The sequence below is a fragment of the Chondrus crispus genome, genomic scaffold, assembly GCF_000350225.1.
Source record: "Chondrus crispus Stackhouse genomic scaffold, scaffold_103, whole genome shotgun sequence".
Classification (NCBI taxonomy): Eukaryota; Rhodophyta; class Florideophyceae; order Gigartinales; family Gigartinaceae; genus Chondrus; species Chondrus crispus.
This window is the reverse complement of record NW_005178895.1, coordinates 238,401-254,819: the sequence shown is the minus strand read 5'-3', so window position 1 is coordinate 254,819 and position 16,419 is coordinate 238,401. Positions and strand designations below refer to the sequence as shown.

At 50.9% G+C, this 16,419-nt stretch overlaps 6 protein-coding genes; 3 read left to right on the top strand and 3 right to left on the bottom strand.

Moving 5' to 3' along the window:
* Positions 1 to 4,961: 4,961 nt before the first annotated feature.
* Positions 4,962 to 5,255, bottom strand: CHC_T00001583001 (hypothetical protein). The gene has a single exon (XM_005712425.1). It carries the CDS (start codon positions 5,253 to 5,255, stop codon positions 4,962 to 4,964), a length of 294 nt encoding a protein of 97 aa, XP_005712482.1.
* A 2,788-nt stretch (positions 5,256 to 8,043) lies between these two features.
* CHC_T00001582001 (hypothetical protein) lies at positions 8,044 to 9,452 on the top strand. XM_005712424.1 is given in 2 exon segments: positions 8,044 to 8,538; positions 8,539 to 9,452. 1 exon segment carries the CDS (start codon positions 8,044 to 8,046, stop codon positions 8,536 to 8,538), a length of 495 nt encoding a protein of 164 aa, XP_005712481.1. The 3' UTR covers positions 8,539 to 9,452.
* A 1,998-nt stretch (positions 9,453 to 11,450) lies between these two features.
* CHC_T00001581001 (hypothetical protein) lies at positions 11,451 to 13,528 on the top strand. XM_005712423.1 is given in 2 exon segments: positions 11,451 to 12,908; positions 12,909 to 13,528. The coding sequence occupies 1 exon segment, from the start codon at positions 11,451 to 11,453 to the stop codon at positions 12,906 to 12,908; it is 1,458 nt and encodes a 485-aa protein (XP_005712480.1). The 3' UTR covers positions 12,909 to 13,528.
* Positions 13,529 to 13,530: 2 nt separating this feature from the next.
* On the bottom strand, positions 13,531 to 14,577 carry CHC_T00001580001 (hypothetical protein). The gene is made up of 3 exons (XM_005712422.1): positions 14,556 to 14,577; positions 13,598 to 14,361; positions 13,531 to 13,539 (listed from the first exon to the last, which is right to left on the bottom strand). Exons 1-3 carry the CDS (start codon positions 14,575 to 14,577, stop codon positions 13,531 to 13,533), a joined length of 795 nt encoding a protein of 264 aa, XP_005712479.1.
* Positions 14,578 to 14,664: 87 nt separating this feature from the next.
* Positions 14,665 to 14,943, top strand: CHC_T00010042001 (Sm-like protein, LSm3). Its single transcript, XM_005712421.1, has one exon. The coding sequence runs from the start codon at positions 14,665 to 14,667 to the stop codon at positions 14,941 to 14,943; it is 279 nt and encodes a 92-aa protein (XP_005712478.1).
* An 838-nt stretch (positions 14,944 to 15,781) lies between these two features.
* Positions 15,782 to 16,084, bottom strand: CHC_T00001578001 (hypothetical protein). Its single transcript, XM_005712420.1, has one exon. The coding sequence runs from the start codon at positions 16,082 to 16,084 to the stop codon at positions 15,782 to 15,784; it is 303 nt and encodes a 100-aa protein (XP_005712477.1).
* Positions 16,085 to 16,419: the final 335 nt, after the last annotated feature.

The window sequence follows — 16,419 nt, the reverse complement described above, 5'->3', positions numbered from 1 at the left end:
GAGGGCTCGAGCTCTTGGCTCATCTCGACGGGATCGGTTCGCGGAGGGAAGCGGAAGTCTTCTCGGAGATCGGACTCCAGGGTCTTCTAAGTCAGGAGACCACTGTAGCATAAACACCCCCAAACGGCGGGGGTGTATGCACGCAGTTCAGTAGCAGACTCCGGATCGGCGGAAGACGGAACACACGCAAAGGGAAAGGACACGGGTCCTGGTAGCGTGGTAGAGCGGGAAGGGTGGCAGGCGCGAGTGATTGCGCAGCGGAGCGGATCGACGCCTCAACGCCCCAGAGCGACACTGGGTAGCGGACCAGTGTCAACGGGCGGAGGCGGATCGCTGCACGCGCGCGCACTGTAGCGCCTGCACCCCGCGTCGGTTCCCTTACCTAAACGAGACGCGAGAGCGGACTCGTGTTTTAGGTTAAGCGGTGGGTTGTCGACCAAGGCCGAAGGTCGTGGACCAGCCCGTGCTTATCCCTTTCCTCCGCCGTCGGTCGCTCCCTTATTTAATGTACAAGTGTTCGGTTATCATACCAGACTACAGTATCATGCTACCGTAGCCGGCGCGAGTCGTCGCGCGCGGTGGCTCTGTCAGCTATCGAGCTGACAGTACACGTGTGTGCCACGTGTGTGTGCGCACGCCCTGCAGACATGTGGTACACGTGTGGGCGCGTGTGGGCTGTAAGGTTCGTGCCATACAGCCCCTGATCTAAACCTAATCGAATCGACGGCGCATATACCACAGAAGGGACAACCGGTCCAAATCGCGGAGTTCAACGAACCGTGCAAGGCAGCGTTACATAAGCTCAAAGACGCCATTTTAGCACCACCGGTGCTGGCGTTGCCAAGGAAGGGCCTCCCATATTCAGTAGACATCGATGCCAGCGATTATCAGATTGGGGCAGCGCTTTTTCAAACGCAGCCTAATGAACAGCGTAAACTCATCGGGTTCTTTTCAAGAACGCTGGCTGCTGCCGAAAGGAATTATTCCGTATCCGAAAAGGAATGTTTGGCAGTCATCTGGGCCGTCTAGACGTTGAGATCGTATTTATACGGGGGGCACTTCATAGTGCATACCGACCACTCATCGCTGAGGTGGTTGATGAATGTAACGAACGCTAGTGGACGTTTAATCCAATGGAGGTTACGCCTCTCGTAATTTGATTTTAAGATCCAATACAAGAAGGGAAAGGTCAACACGCAAGCGGACGCGTTGTCAAGATTGTTGACCAAGGGCGAAACGAGCAACGACGTCGACGAGGAGATACCATGTTTCATGTTGGAACCAGCGGAAGCCCTGGAGGACGAAGGCGAATACTTTGAGCGGTTAGACGATCTCCTCGCTCTTGAAGGGAGGGCCGCCTCTGATCGTCTCGATCAGTTCCAAGCTATCGCTCCGGAGGAGCTTTTACGCGAGCAGGACGTCGACCCTTTCTGTATTCGAACTAAGGAGTAAATGGAAGAAGGAAGAACGAAGTCGTTCACAACGGAGGCCGAAGAATTTGAAGGAATTTTATTTCGAATCTCTGCAGAGTTCGTACAAGTGGTAATTTCACAATCGCTGAAGGACCGTGTCCTAGGGTTGAGCCGTTATGCTAAACTAGCAGGGCACCCAGGAGGCAATAAACTGCATAAAACCTTGAGAAGATCGTTTTATTGGCCTACAATGGCGCTGGATTGCTACGCGGTAGCCAGGAATTGCGCGGATTGAGCACTAGGAAGATTGAAGCTCAGGAAGAACGCGAAGGAGATGCAGCTGCTCACGCCGAACGCCCCATTAGAACTTGTCGCAATTGATATACTCGGAGAGTCTACTGGTGCAACAGGTTTTATGGATTCTTACAAATATTATATTTCTGCGGAGAGCAAGAAACCGTCAGAAAAGTCTGGGAGTGAACCGGCGAACAGTAAAAAATCTCAAAACCCTGCTGCTATCTGTTCAACGGTTCAGTTGAAGGTCTTAAAGCGACGAAACGTGTTGGAGCCTTCTGTCCGGTCAAAAATGAGGGTAGTTAATTTGAAACGTGCGGTAAGGACGTGTTGCTCAATCACCAAAGCAACATCTTTCAATCCTTCCCCCCGGGGTTTTCCAAACGCAGACCCTCATCCAACACTCCTCCGAAACGTCGCCTTCCTGCGTCTTACATGGGAAACAAAAACTTGGCCCTGCTTCAAAATAAAATATGCGAGGAAAGGCTTCGTCGACAGAGAGCATGTAAAACCACTTCGCATGCTGCAATTGCAAAATGGGTCAAAACAAACCTTCATCTCGGAGAAAGTCCCAGCAAAGCAACAATGTCGCCCACTTCATGCAAGTCTGGCAATCTTGTGCCTAGGTCTAGTCGGGAAATAGCAAAAAGTCAGGGACAAGAAAGGAAAAAACCAAGGCGTTGAGTAAGCCCTTCTCGGGTGTATTTGTAACCAGCATACATCAAGAAAAACATCGACGGGGACTTTATTCGACAAAAGGCGATCAATTGGCAACCTTTGTAAAATGAACAAATTGATATTGGGGAGCGGACCAATATATTGTTTTGAGAGGGCTGGTTAAATAGGTTCAAACACCGTTGGGGCATACCTGTTTCCAGGTCACATGGTTAGGATGGAGACGTGGACATTGACGCAATGAATGCAGCAATGCAAAACATCAGGGAGGAAAAAGCACGTATGATATAGAGCTTGAAAGGCTGGCAGGTTGCAAAAAGACAAAAGAGCACATCAACTTTATGCCATGCAGCAATGCAGAGGGGGTAAAAGAAATTGAGTCTATGGTCAATGGAAGATATTTTAATCCGGGATGTTTCAAAAATGAAGCAGGAGCTGAGCTAGGATTTGACTATCATGCGAACAAGAAAGCATAGATGAAGACGACTCTTTTTTGGATGGCTGAAGAGAATCCAGGGTTTCGTTGCCCGGACCCCCGAGCGAAACGTTGTTTTGCCTATGGATATGTGTAGTGCCTATCGGCCGAAAGATATTTTACCGGTTCTGACCAACGTGAAACTCATCTTCCTTCCACCCAACTGTGCCTCTAAAGTACAAGTAAGGGACGCAGGGTTCATTGCCTCTTTAAAAGTACTGTACATGAACTTTCATATGGAGAGGGCACTAGACAACATCGAATCAGATTTTAAGGCCATTTATGATGTTGATTTGTTAGCGTCAATGAGGTGGTTTAAAAGGACGTGGATGGAGCTTCCGGCTTCCAGTATTGAAAACTGTTGGAAGCATCCTGGCCTTATTGGTTCTTCTCGGGTACCATGAGATGCTGCGGATGCAGCATTGTTCTCGGAACTTCAGACAGATACACATGGACTTGTAACCATGGGGCTGAGAATTGCTATTGCGGATCTGCTTAATACAGCCGATGAGGTCGATTGCCATCAGTGTAGCATAACCCCGCCTGAGGAATTTACTTCAGATTAGATTACGATTGGATTGGCTACTGTAGAGCCACCACGCGTGTCCACGTGTACCCCTACGTGTACGGGGGCGCGCGCACACACACGTGCACGTGTGTACCACCCGGGAAGGAGGTGCGCGCATACACGGGTACTACGTGTGCTGTCAGCACCGATGCTGACACTGTACAGTGCAGGCCGACCTGCACTACAGTAGACCACTACAGTACCTCGGTACTGTAGTGTTATTGTAGATTGTTTATATATTAAATATGAGCGGACCGAGGGCGGAGGGGGGAGGACAAGCACTGACTTGTCAAGGACCATCCACCCTGGTCCTGCCGCGTTTTCTAACGCGAATTCCGTAGTTACCTTAGAGAGATCCGAGCGCGGGTTGAGGACGCCCGCAGCACGCCCACTAGCCGCCTCCGCCTCCGCCCGTCTGTAGTCGATCGTCACTCAGTACCGCTCCGGCGCGTCGAGGCGTCGAACCACTCGCGCGTACGGGCGTCCTCCCCGTTCCCTCTCTACCACCCTGCCCGGGCCCGTGCCTCGGTATCGTTACATGGCCGCGCTTCCCCCGCCTCCCCAGACGGACCGGGTCTTCATTGAACTAAGCATACACCTCCCACCGTTGGGGGTGTTTATGCTGCAATCAGAAGTTTACGGGTGACGACCTTAGACTTAATAGTAGGAGATCACGGGGGTGATTTTTGTAGTGGTGGTGAAGACAATGACTATGTGGTGCCTCTTCCCGGCACAAAGGAGCAAGTTAGAGTGCTTGCCATTGGAAGGCGCATCGTTGAGTCCATTTGTGATCATAATGCTTCTTTTCCGCGTGCAGTGCGCATAGCACAGAGAGGAGTAAGGCTGCCAGCATCCAAAACTTGCCAGCAGAGCACCATTGATGTTTTTTGAAATAAATATGAGACATTCCAAACGATTGGTCAGGAATATGAAACAGTTCTTTGTCTGCAACACCGCTTTTTTGCCACCAGATATATCCATCAAGCGGTTGCAAATAAAGAGAGACTACTGTAGTGTGAGTTGTTAACGCTAAAAATCAAGAAGGTCGTAATTGAACTGCCAGCTGTGTATTTGTTCGGAGTTAACCTGCAGTTCGAAACTTCCCTTTCACAGAATGTACTTCGAGATATTCATGTTTTATACTTTTGGAGCCACCAGTGGCTCCAATATAGACGATACCATAAAGGGGGTACTCTAATTGTGAAACAGAATTCGTCCACGACCCCATATCTTCGGCGGCCGCCATTCAGGCATAGCGGAGATTATATTAGTAAAAAGCTCTCTGTGCCCTCCAAAACATATCTGATATTCACAAAGTGTAAGGAAATCATGTCTGAATGACGATCACAAATGTGGGGATGTTCGTCCATTTGTTTTCAAGAAGAAATATTTACAAAGAAGATAGGCGAGCTCCGCGTGGCCCAGTCAAAAAGAACATTTATGAAGAAAAATTTGTTGCCACAGAAGACTACGACCCCGCCCTTGACGAATGCCCTTACATATGTATTCCGCCATCCTCCCTGCTCCGTCCCGGTTTTCACGACCACGTCTCGCACTGTCTGCTGCGACTCACTTCCTGCTCCCGCCACCGTCTTTCGCGGCCAGCCCGGGCGACAGAGGAACGATCTCGCCGTAGACGCGGGATTGGATCCCTGATGTCGGACGCCACCGCAAAGTCTGCCAAGAGCGCCTTCTGCTCAGAACCCTGCAAGCAATAACTACCTGCGGAGCCTGCCCATAATACCCTCACGTCCATCCGAGCGCCGGCCCTCACGCAGGAACCGCCCAGGGCGCGCATTGCCATAATTCTCCCCTCTAGAATAGGGAGCATTCACTTAGCATCTCGTCGGTAGACCGACCGCGACGGCGGGACCACAAGGGCTCGTCAAGCTCGCGAACGAGTGGAAGTAACCGGGTCCCCTTTCGGCTGTTACAGCTGTTAATTGACGCGTATGTCCTTGATCATCTACAGTAGATGATCAAGGACATACGCGTCAATTTTGTGCCGGACGAGAACCACACTAACATTTGAAGTGAGTCGCGTATACGAGCAGCACGCAGCCCGTCCGTCGTCTGCCAAGTCCTTTACCGCGGGCTGCCGATTGCAGTACCGTGCAGAGGGGTTAAAATGCGCGCGCCCAGCAATAAACTTAGTTCGCCCGTCAGCAGCGCCGTAACGGTCAGCGAAAACAGAAAGACCGACTGCACCGCCACGAAACGGCGCGCACACAGCAACTCAACTGCATGCCGCATCGGCACCGCAACGATCCAATGCTCTATGAGGGCGGCAGCTCCGGAAACCGCCGCCCGTCACAGCGGACACAGTGCCGAGCAGAGCGTCCAGCCCCTGACGATGAATTTTGTGCAAGTGCAGTAGAATCACGGAGTCGGGTTGTTTGCAAGGCACTCCTGCTTGTAGGGTGTGAAGTCGGCAGGCACCTAGAGCTCTAGCAGCGCACGAAACATACGCAGCTGGGACCGCACAGCCATTAGCAGAGCCCCGTACCTTATAAAAAACGTTGTTCCACGCGCCCGATATGATAAATGATGAAATAGAGGCTCTGAGAGAAGGGGGGGAAGTTCAGTGCGTAAGCTGACAAAAAACCTCCTGAAGTAACGGAAAAAGTCGGACACTTTCGTGACGGGTCACGTCGAAAAAGGAGTGACAGCATTCAGGAATGTGAAAAGGCCTGAAACGGTAGCTTGTAGCCAACGACACGAGGGAGTGTCTTGCCTGGTACATCGGAGAAAATATGCGTTTTCTGGGGTTCTTTCACAGGGGGTACATTTTCTCGACATAAAACTTATCGGGATTTCGGGTACCTCGAGAAAAACCCATTTCGAAGCGATTTTCGCTCCAACTTCCCCATTTTCATTATTCTCGCATTATTGAGAAAGTCTTGGATTCATTCCCATGCCCATAGTGCCTATATCTGTATCCTTGAGCAAATTAATCATTACTAGATGTCGGCAAGATTGAAACAGAATTCAATGAAGAAAACAGGCCCGACGTCATACGCTTACAGAAATTTTATTCGACATACCTTCTTTCTCTGTAAAATGTACGAAGTACAACATTAGAGCTAAGTTTTCTCAAGTACTGAAAGACTTCTGATTCAGATAGGAAGAAAGCTACTGGCAGGCGCACACGATCCGATACCCAGCGTTTATAAATCACAAACCATTCCCACGTCTCTCAGGATCTTCTTGCTTTTATATTAAACAGTGTGTGCCTGAACATTGCTTGTGACGCAAGTAAGATGTCAATCAATCTGAATAAACCAGCTGCTCATATCATTTTCCAAAGGAAAGAAATATTTAAACATGACCGTACTCAACTTCAGCAAGCAACCTGAGCTCTCTATTCGTATTTCCGTTTCTGAGAAGTGTTCTGATTATCACCAAAGTATCTTTCTATGCAGAATTCCTTTTATATGTTCAAGGACTCGTTCGAAGTGATACCTCCGGGACTAAAGCCATGCATTGCTCTAGAAGCGGGAAATTCATTCGGTTTGCTACATCACGCACGCTTGTGAGCGCAGGAGAACCTCCCGATTCTTCATATAGATGGGAAAAGTCCTTGTATCATTCGCAACCGTGACCTATACTTGTTGCCCATATTAATCGAAGGTCCACCACAATAATGCTGAGGTTTATATGAGCTGCACGCGTCTTCGTATATGTCGTAGTTGTATAGTCCGTCGATCCATGACCACAGAAGTTCTGATCATGGCACTGGCACTAAAGTCAAAAAACTAGAATATGACTATCCGAAAGAGTAGAAGTGTGGCATGGTGGCAAAGCGGCTGCAGGCATAACGTACCTTCGACCAAGTCAGACAAGCACACTTTTTTAATTTTCAATTGCTACTTATCAGGCAGTGCAGGGCATGGCAAAGCTCACGTACCAACTGGTTGCAAAACAAACTTGGAAACGATTGGCTACGACACGCGAACCGCAAAACAAAGTCGAACTTTTTGAGGCTGACGGTGGAGCGCGGTTAGCGGGCGTTTAGTGCGGTTGTCACTGTACATCCACTTGTAGACCGGAGAGCGACGACAGGAACCACAGGCCTCGTAGTAAGAAGTCGCGGCGAGAGACAGAGCGAGGTGCGCCTCGATCCACTTCGCTACCCGTGGAACAGGGTCGAGTAGCGAGTGGTTTCGCGGAGGGGTTGTCGTTCTGCTTTACTGCTCAAGATGTTCGAGTCCCTCCTCTTTCTGGGACGGGAGCAGCATTCTACGTCTAGTCTACGGTCGTCGAGATTCCGCTTGGTTCGCGACAGTGAGATGGAATCACCGATATTTCGGCTTGTGTCGGTCGCGTCCTTGCTGCACACCTGATCGAGTCTCGACACGTGTGATGTGTACAGCAATGTGTACAACAGGGGCACGTACGTGTCCGTCGGACGGCACAACGAAGTACTGTACCAGACTTGCGTTTCTTGCGGACAGGTAGGCACCTTGCTGGAGGTCAGTCCGCAAAACTCGTGGTGGGATTTTTCGAACTCTGGTTGACTTTACGTCCAGCAATTTTTTGTGGGCAAATGGAAAAAGCATTCACGGTCTTCACTTTCTTCTACCTTTGGGCGAGTCTGCACTCCGATCGGCGGAAAGACGATGAACTCGGCTTTTTTACGCGAAGCCTGTCCCGTTGCTCATTATCAGCTATCGCTTCCGACCGCTCTCCTCTGGCGCCCTACCGCTTCACTTGTCCTCAACATGGTCCGAGGAAAGGCTTCACTACCTCGTTGCTTACAAGCGCAAGGGAATCGGCAGGTCGCTGCTGCTCACGTCACTCACTCCGACGCTGACGCTCCGTACGCTATTTCAAGGAGGTCCCCTCTGTGCGTCACATCCTGGCTAACGACCTCGACTCCAACGCCTTCTACAATATCTGTCCGACGCCGAGGCCCAAGGCCAGCCCAACTGCGGCGCCTCTATCGAGGTCATGACGCATGCGCGGGCCAGGGACAAGCGTCGTGGACCACCGCGCGTCCAGGCCGTTGCAGACGGCGGCTTGCTCGCCGTGCTGTTCGGCAACTCCCGGGAGATTTGCTTCGGACATTACTGCGCTACCCAGCTCAAGAGCCGCACCTTCCACGAGATGGCTAATCCGACAACAACTGTCCGAAACAACAGTCAACCGCGAATCGCCATAGTAATGTGATAGAGGCTGTCTTTTGTGTCAAGATTGATGTTTACGCCTGTAAGCGATTGAGACTGTAGGCACCTCGCCCCCGAGTCGAGTATGTCTATGGTGTTTCAGTGTGCAGAGTGCCGCCCGCAGCGACACCACGATGGGCTCGATTCCTGTCAGCAATACGGAGAATTTATGAAGGGAGCGACGCGTTCAAAGAGAAGTCGGTTGCGAAAGAGAACGGCGAAGATGGTTACTCGCCTCCCTTGGAAGGCTTCTTCCAGAAGATTCTACACAAGGGCGGTACTCGCTGGTCGACTTGCCTTCTTCTGGTGAACTTGTAAAAGGTGATGACGCAGATACTGTCCAGACGACATTTATATGAGGTGATGACGCAGATACTGTCCAGACAACATTTATATGTAGAAGTGGAAACTCGCTGGAGGAAGGTATGCATCATAGTGTACAGGCGAGCCTCTACCTCTTGCGCGGTCGCTCTCGCTTGCGCTGTTTTGGCACACAGCTTCCTGTCACGCGGACTGCTGCTCCGACACACCCATAAGGGGAGGGGGTGAGAAAAGTTTGAACTCTGAGCATACCTGAACGTGCACACAAAGTCCAGGTCAATAATCCTCATCGAAACGCACGCGCAAGTACGTATCACTGCAATTCTTGAAAACCCTCCCTCCGTAAATTATGGCTGCAGTTACGGGGCGTGATTTTGAGGCAACGTTCCCCAATCCGGCCAAGTTAACTCTATGCGCACGGCGCAGAGAGCTGATGTCTGGATTTCCGTTCAACGGAATGCCATGGGCTTGGTTGGCTGTATAGTTGATAGTCCAGTTTCATGTGTGGCCGTGCTCCGAATAAACAATCCTGAGACCTTGGACGATAGCTCCCATGGTAGCATCCCGGAGTGCAAGAGGTGTTCCAAATTTGCAGTACTGGGAAATGAGGTTTAGGACTAGTTTCAAAGATTGAGGATCGACACCAAGGGGATCGCGATCGTCGTGAACACCAGCGAAATTTTGTAGGAGCTTTCGCGCTCTTTTCACGTTCGCAAATGTCGAATTGCTGGACGCAGAAGATATGAGCTGATGCCGATCCAGAAGGGGCTGCTTCGTAAACAGGGAGGTGGTTCTCGCACCGCGACCTGGATGCTTACCCATTGGTTGCTCTCCACACAAAACGGTGAACGCGGGAAAAGAAATTGGCGTGGGATGCACACGGTGCGCTGCAGATAGTACACAGGAGAGATATAATTGTGAGGAGAAGGGATGCTGCACAGGTGCCGGCCAATTGGTTGGCGTGGGCGGCCTTGGCGATGACGGCGGGGCCATGCGGACGGACAACCGAGTGCCCGGCCTTGGTGAAAAATCACATAGTAGAACTGGTTTGTGAAGTTTCACAAAACACCATGCTTTTGTGAACGTTCACATATTAGAACTGGTTTGTGACGTTTCACAAAACACCATGCTTTTGTGAACGTTCAAATAGTAGAATTGGTTCGTGAAGTTTCACAAAACGCTTTTCATAGTCTGGATCAGGACGCCGCCCTAGATGATATCATGATATCCAAGCGCCGACTGATAAATCTCTCTGCGAGCAAACAACCCATAGATTGTACCAGATTCTAGAGACCATCAACATTCTAAATAATAACACCCAGTTCGCTTTGGTAGAAAACGGCGGGTGGTGCATACGCATACGTGTGCGGTTCAGGTGAGGGCGTGTGCGGTTCAGGTCTGTCTAAATGCCTGAGCGAATGTCTGAGTCATGCCGGTTTAGAAAGGGTCAGTTCAGCGTCACGATCTGACATATTTGCAGGCTGTATGCCACGGTTTACAGTGAAAGTGACAAGGTCGGAGGGTTCATTTTCGAAGATAACCCACCATTATCAACATCCCCATTTTCTTGTCTCAAGACCAAGCAAGAAATACTTGGCCGGTTTCACGAAGGTGTCTCTCAAAAAGAACAGTGCCACCGGTGAGAACCAAATACTGTACAGTACGCTTCATCCTGGGCGTTTGGAGTCCTTTCGCGTGACCAATGGGCCTTGAACAACTGGATTGTCTAGGGTATCAAATTACGAAGAAATTGAACTTAATTCTTGATATTTGGTTCCGATATTTGGCTCGGAACCAAAAATTTGCTGATTTGGTCGGACCGGTGGGGATGTCAGTCCACATCAAATCATCAAATTTTGGTTATTTGGTTATTTGATTCTACCGGTGGTGATGCTCTAAGAGCATCAGCATCACTTAGCATCACCACCGGTAGAATCAAAAATAAAGGGAGCAGAAAAGAGCACGTGCCAGCCGATTCTGGAAGGAGAGTGCGTGCAATCTGAGCTGGGGTTTTCAAAACAGGCGAAAAGTACGTAAAAGCGGCCCGCACTTTTGAGTCGTCATGCTAACTCTCGAGTCTGTAAGCCGCTGATAAGGAGCCAGCTGGGGTGAATTAAAGGCCTGGACCAGCGATCAAAAGGATCAGGCAAGTTGCGCAATGCCCCTCAAAACATTTCCAAAAAAACATTTCCACTCCCCTCTCTTGCCGGCACGTGTGGCCGCCTCAACACCATGTGAGGGACTCGCCCTCCGGCGCCACGCTCCCTCCCAACCCCGAAAAAGAGACTTTTGTACAAATTTCTTCCCACTTCGCAAACACGTACCCAACCGTCAAAGATATCAGGAGACATATGCGTGTCATACCGCCCCCCAATCGGCCTATCATTCCCATCTGCATGCCATCAACCATGTACTCTCTGCATCACTCTCCGCGGCTATCTCCTCTCTCCAAAACACTCACTCCGCCTCGACGCACTCTCCTTCCATCTACCCATCCCCTGCTGCTCCCCCATTCAGGCCTTCTGCATCGCTCCTCCGAGATGGGAGTGCTCAAGGAAGTCATCGCTGCCCGCTACAACCCCGCCGAAGTCCTCGCCCTGCTGCGCTACAAGCGGAAGGCAGTCAAAGCCCGTGAACAAATGACACTCTCGCTCGACCCCGACTGGGTCTATGCTTATTCCAATCTATCCAAGGTTTCCCGCTCTTTTTCTCTCGTAATAATGGAGCTACGCCCCGTCCTGCGTCACCCCATTTGCGTCTTCTATTTGGTCCTGCGCGCGCTGGACACTGTCGAAGACGACACCTCCATTCATCCGGACATCCGCCGCGACATCTGCACAAACTTTCACAACTTTTTAGAACCGGAAGAGGGAGAAAACGCCTGGTCTTCCAATAGCTTTGGCGATGGTGCAGAGAAGGATCTGCTCATCCATTTTCCGATAGTGCTGCGCTGCTACAACACTATCGACCCTTCCTTCCGCACCGTCATTAAGGACATTACGAAGCGTATGGGGGCTGGTATGGCAGAGCATATTGAGGATACGTCGTGCGACTCCACCGCTGATTACGATCAATACTGTCACTACGTCGCTGGGCTGGTTGGACTGGGGCTCTCGGACATTTTCGCCATCTCTGGCTGCGAAGAGCCCGCCTTTTCTGACCGCACCGAACTGAGCAATTCCATGGGATTATTCCTGCAAAAGACCAATATTATACGCGATTATCTCGAGGACATCAACGAAGGGCGCACCTTTTGGCCCCGCGAAATATGGGTCCAATACGGCAATTGCCTCACCGACTTCAAAGACCCAGCAAATCGCAAGTTTTCGTTGGCAGTACTTAATCATATGATCACCGATGCGCTGCGCCACATGCCAGATTGTATCGAGTACATGAGCCATGTGCAAACGCAAGACGTGTTCAACTTCGTGGCAGTGCCTCAAGTCATGGCTATTGCTACCCTGGCCGAGTTATACAATAACGGAAAGGTTTTTGAAGGTGTTGTGAAGATTCGTCGATCGAAAACAGCACAACTGGTTCTCAGCACGAAGAATATGGACGCCCTGTACAAAGTCTTCTTTGACTACGCTGTCACTATGCTCAAAAACGTAGAACCTCATGACCCCAACGCTGAAAAGACGCGACAAATCCTCAACAAAGTCATTGACGTGTGCTTGCCTCACGTGCCTGCCTCTCCCGACCTCGTCATCCCCAACGTGATCAGTATCATCTTATTCTGCGGACTGAGTAGCTATGTCCTGAAGAGGCGACAGGATCATTTCGATGGGGCGGTGTTCACCTGGAGATCAGCCGGTGGCATCATGGAATTCTCAGACATGGTCGCGATTGCTGCCTTGTTTCTTGTTTGCATTTACATGTTTGGATTCTTTTTGCTGCCGTACATGTCAAAGTTGCAACAAGATGAAGTGCGTCGTATGTACACAGAGTCTCGAACGTCAAATCCACGGCCACAACGAGTTGTCATGCTTGAGGATTGATCCTCCCTGTGGTCACCAGCTAATTGCTGTCATTTGTTTCATTCCAGTACTGTATACCAGCTCTGAACCATAGCTTTACCTTGGATGGCAGCTTGGATCAAAGTTGGGAGAGTGACGTCTGGTTTGTGTTGAAAACGCGTCTTGATGCGCGACGAGTCTCTTGCAGTGATCACAACCGCAAAGGATGCTTAAATTGAACAGCAAATGAAGAGCTGGTCACAGCCTTGTGGAAGTCTTCTTAGGCAAACTTGGTTTCAAGGAGGCGCGCTCGCAAACAGCAACGTTTGTGGTGAGCGACGATGGAATCGACCTCCCACAGACTTGCGATCCGTCAACGAAAGCAAGCTCTCCGCAGGCAGAGTCTCGAGTACTTCTTCCTGTTTCATCCAGATAATACGTTGAGTTTCGTCGTAGGCGGTCGCATAATAGACTTCTCCTGCCCTATGGGCCTTGTAGCGAGCCGGTGGGTTATGAGTTACGCACCCTCTTGTTTTCCGGTGTTGGGTACTTAAAATGAATAGGTTTTCATATCAGTTAGGTTTTAGAGAAGAAACTGCTTTTGTAAGTGAGAGTAGATACCTTGTAAACTAGCGGTCTGCTAGCTCTTCTGCTCTTTGCCACTTCACAGCGTCTTCATACCGCAAGCTCCCCCCGAAGATATCTAGCGCAGAGCCAATCGTCACATCGACCAGTCCGCGACCTTTTTCCTTCGCCAATTCCATATCCGCAATCGAGCGAACTCCTCCAGCATACGTGACAGGCACGGATGCCCAGGCTGCCATTTTCTCAACTAGGTCAAGGTCGATGCCGCTCTTCTTCCCCTCGACATCAACAGCATGAACCAAGATTTCATCACAATGCTGTCCCAGCGTGTCAAAGTTCTTCGCGTTAAGTGCGAAGTCGGTCCACTTCTGCCATCTATCCGTGCAAACAAAATACTCTCCATTCCTTTTCCGGCAGCTGACATCGAGCACAAGCCTTCTCTTCCCGACCGCCCTTAACATCTCCTGCACCCGTTCCCACACAATCACCCCCTCCCGGAACACATAAGACGTGACTATGACGTGGCTAGCGCCTGCATTAATAAAGTTACCCGCGTTGCTTGGATTCATGCCGCCGCCCACATGCATGCCGTCAGGAAAGACGTTGAGAGCCTTGCGAGCAGCAATCTCGTTTCCGGGTCCGAGCATGATGACGTGACCGCCGGGGAGTTTGTCGCGATGGTAGAGCTCAGCATAGTAGGCGGGAGATAGGTCAGTCTCGAAGTTGGTGGTGGGGGCCGTGGCGGCGTCCGTTAGCGTGCCGCCGACGATCTGCTTGACGCGACCAGCGTGAAGGTCGATGCAAGGGCGGAAGCGCATCGCCCGCATCGAGGGAGTTCGATGGGAGGGGAAGGGAGCGAGATATCGCCTAACGATCGGGCGAGAAAGGATGTGAGGTAAAGATAGGAAGGCTTGCATGTTTAGAGGCTAAAACGTTTTCGACTGGGCGACATCAGGCTTGATGGTCATTGTTGGTGAGACGGCTTGACATATAGCGTCCACCAGAGCCTCAGAGGCGAAAGAGATGAGATCAATCTCGGGCTCCAGTCTTGTTGAGCTGGTGACGTATGATTGGATGGCGTCCCTGGTAGAAAGAGTACTGTACCTGTACTGTGCAATCTGCTCATGCCAGTGACACCACTAACACGTGTATATATGGGAACGTCTCCACGGGAACGCAACGTCGCACATACAGTAGCACCACCCTAGCGTCCATGTCTACTTGGTTGGATAAATTCAATTCACGTCCCTGCGCACCCTTCCGAATTGACTTATCAACAACCATGTCAAGCACGGCCGTCGAGCAACCATTGGATCTCGTCCGCCTCGCCTTGGACGAAACCATCCGTGTCAAAATGCGAGGCAATCGGGAGCTGCGTGGAAAGCTCCATGTACGTTTCCACAGCCCCGCTTCTAGACCACCGCACAGTCTCACGGAGAGACTGTGTCAATGCGGCGACTATCCAGCAATTGCACATTTCGTCTCGAATTAACGCGATTCCCCATTCCCGTACGCCTCTATCGATCCCTCCGTGAAATCACCGCGTACAGGCGTTTGATCAGCATCTCAACATGATCCTAGGCGACGTCGAAGAAACCGTCACCACAGCAGAAGTTGACGAGGAGACTTACGAGGAGATCCTGAAGACATCCAAGCGACAAATACCCATGCTCTTTGTCCGTGGCGACTGTGTCATCTTGATATCGCCTCCCTTGCGAACTGTCTAAGTCGTGATTCTCAACGTACATCTTTTTACAGAGTATTTCTCACTCTGACAACATTTCGGTCCGCGCCTCAGCTCTCTTTGAAAATCGAATCGCGTCTCCAGCTACCCTTACCTTCTAACATCGATTGCTCTCAACCTTGGCCGACGAAAGAACCGCTCGCTCCACAACCACGAGCAAAGACCTGTCCCGACACATAGCTCATGCTACAAAGTACGCAATCTTTCGCACGCACGCCTGGAGGCGTTTTCTTCCCATTCAAAGAGCTGCTATGTGCTGTAATGGCTAGATATGGATACAACAGCAAGTGTGGTTATTCGTGTGGTGGTTCGTGCCGGGAGTAACGCGCAAGGCGGCATGGATGTCTCTTATGACGTGAGTTTTATATTACAGCATATGGGTTACATCAATAGGGGGCGGAGGGAAGCGAGAGCGGTAAGCGATGGTGCGTTCCTATGGATGAGTACAAGTGCAGTTGATTTGCAACGACAATTTTCTTTCCACCTTGCCAATTATGCAAATTGTATATTCTGTTGTAATGTAACATTCTTGCTAGTATACTGCTAGGCAATGGTCGCGTTGTAGATGCGGTGGGCGGAGAGCTAGCTAGTCTTCGTGTGGAACGCCATTCTGGAGGCGTATACCACCAACTATGCTTAGGGCAGAGTTCACCAACATGGAGAGAGTTGCTCCAGCTAGAAAAGCCATGACTCCTTGAAACAGTGGGGTGAATAAGAGCGAGGCGGCGAGGTAGTCATTGAGCCCTGCAGCAGCTTTCCATTTTTCAGTAGAGCCCGCGGGAATGACCGGGTCGTGTGAAAGGACGCGAGTGAGCCATTTGAAGAGCTCAATGTAAGGGCTTTCATTAACGGTGTAGGTGAAGAGCTTCGAAAGCACGGCGGATAACATGGGCTTTTCCGTAGAGCTGAACATGATGGCGGCGAAGAAAAAAGCAAACACGACTAAAAGCCGCACGGTGCCATGCAGCAGCGCGACGAAGAAGCAAAACCAGGCGATGTTCGGGACGCTAACGCGCCCGAGCACAAAGTGGTCCCTCGCCTGACCGCGCGCCTGCGCTCCGTGCGCGCCCCTGGCGTGGTTGGTGACGAGCAGCGCCTGGCGCGCGTACTGCGCGTACTGGCGCGCGAGGCAGGCCGCGGCGGGGTACGCGCGCGACAAGTGCGAGCTCAGCGGCTCTGCATTTGCGCCGCGCAGAACCATGTCATACTAGCACGACCGCTATG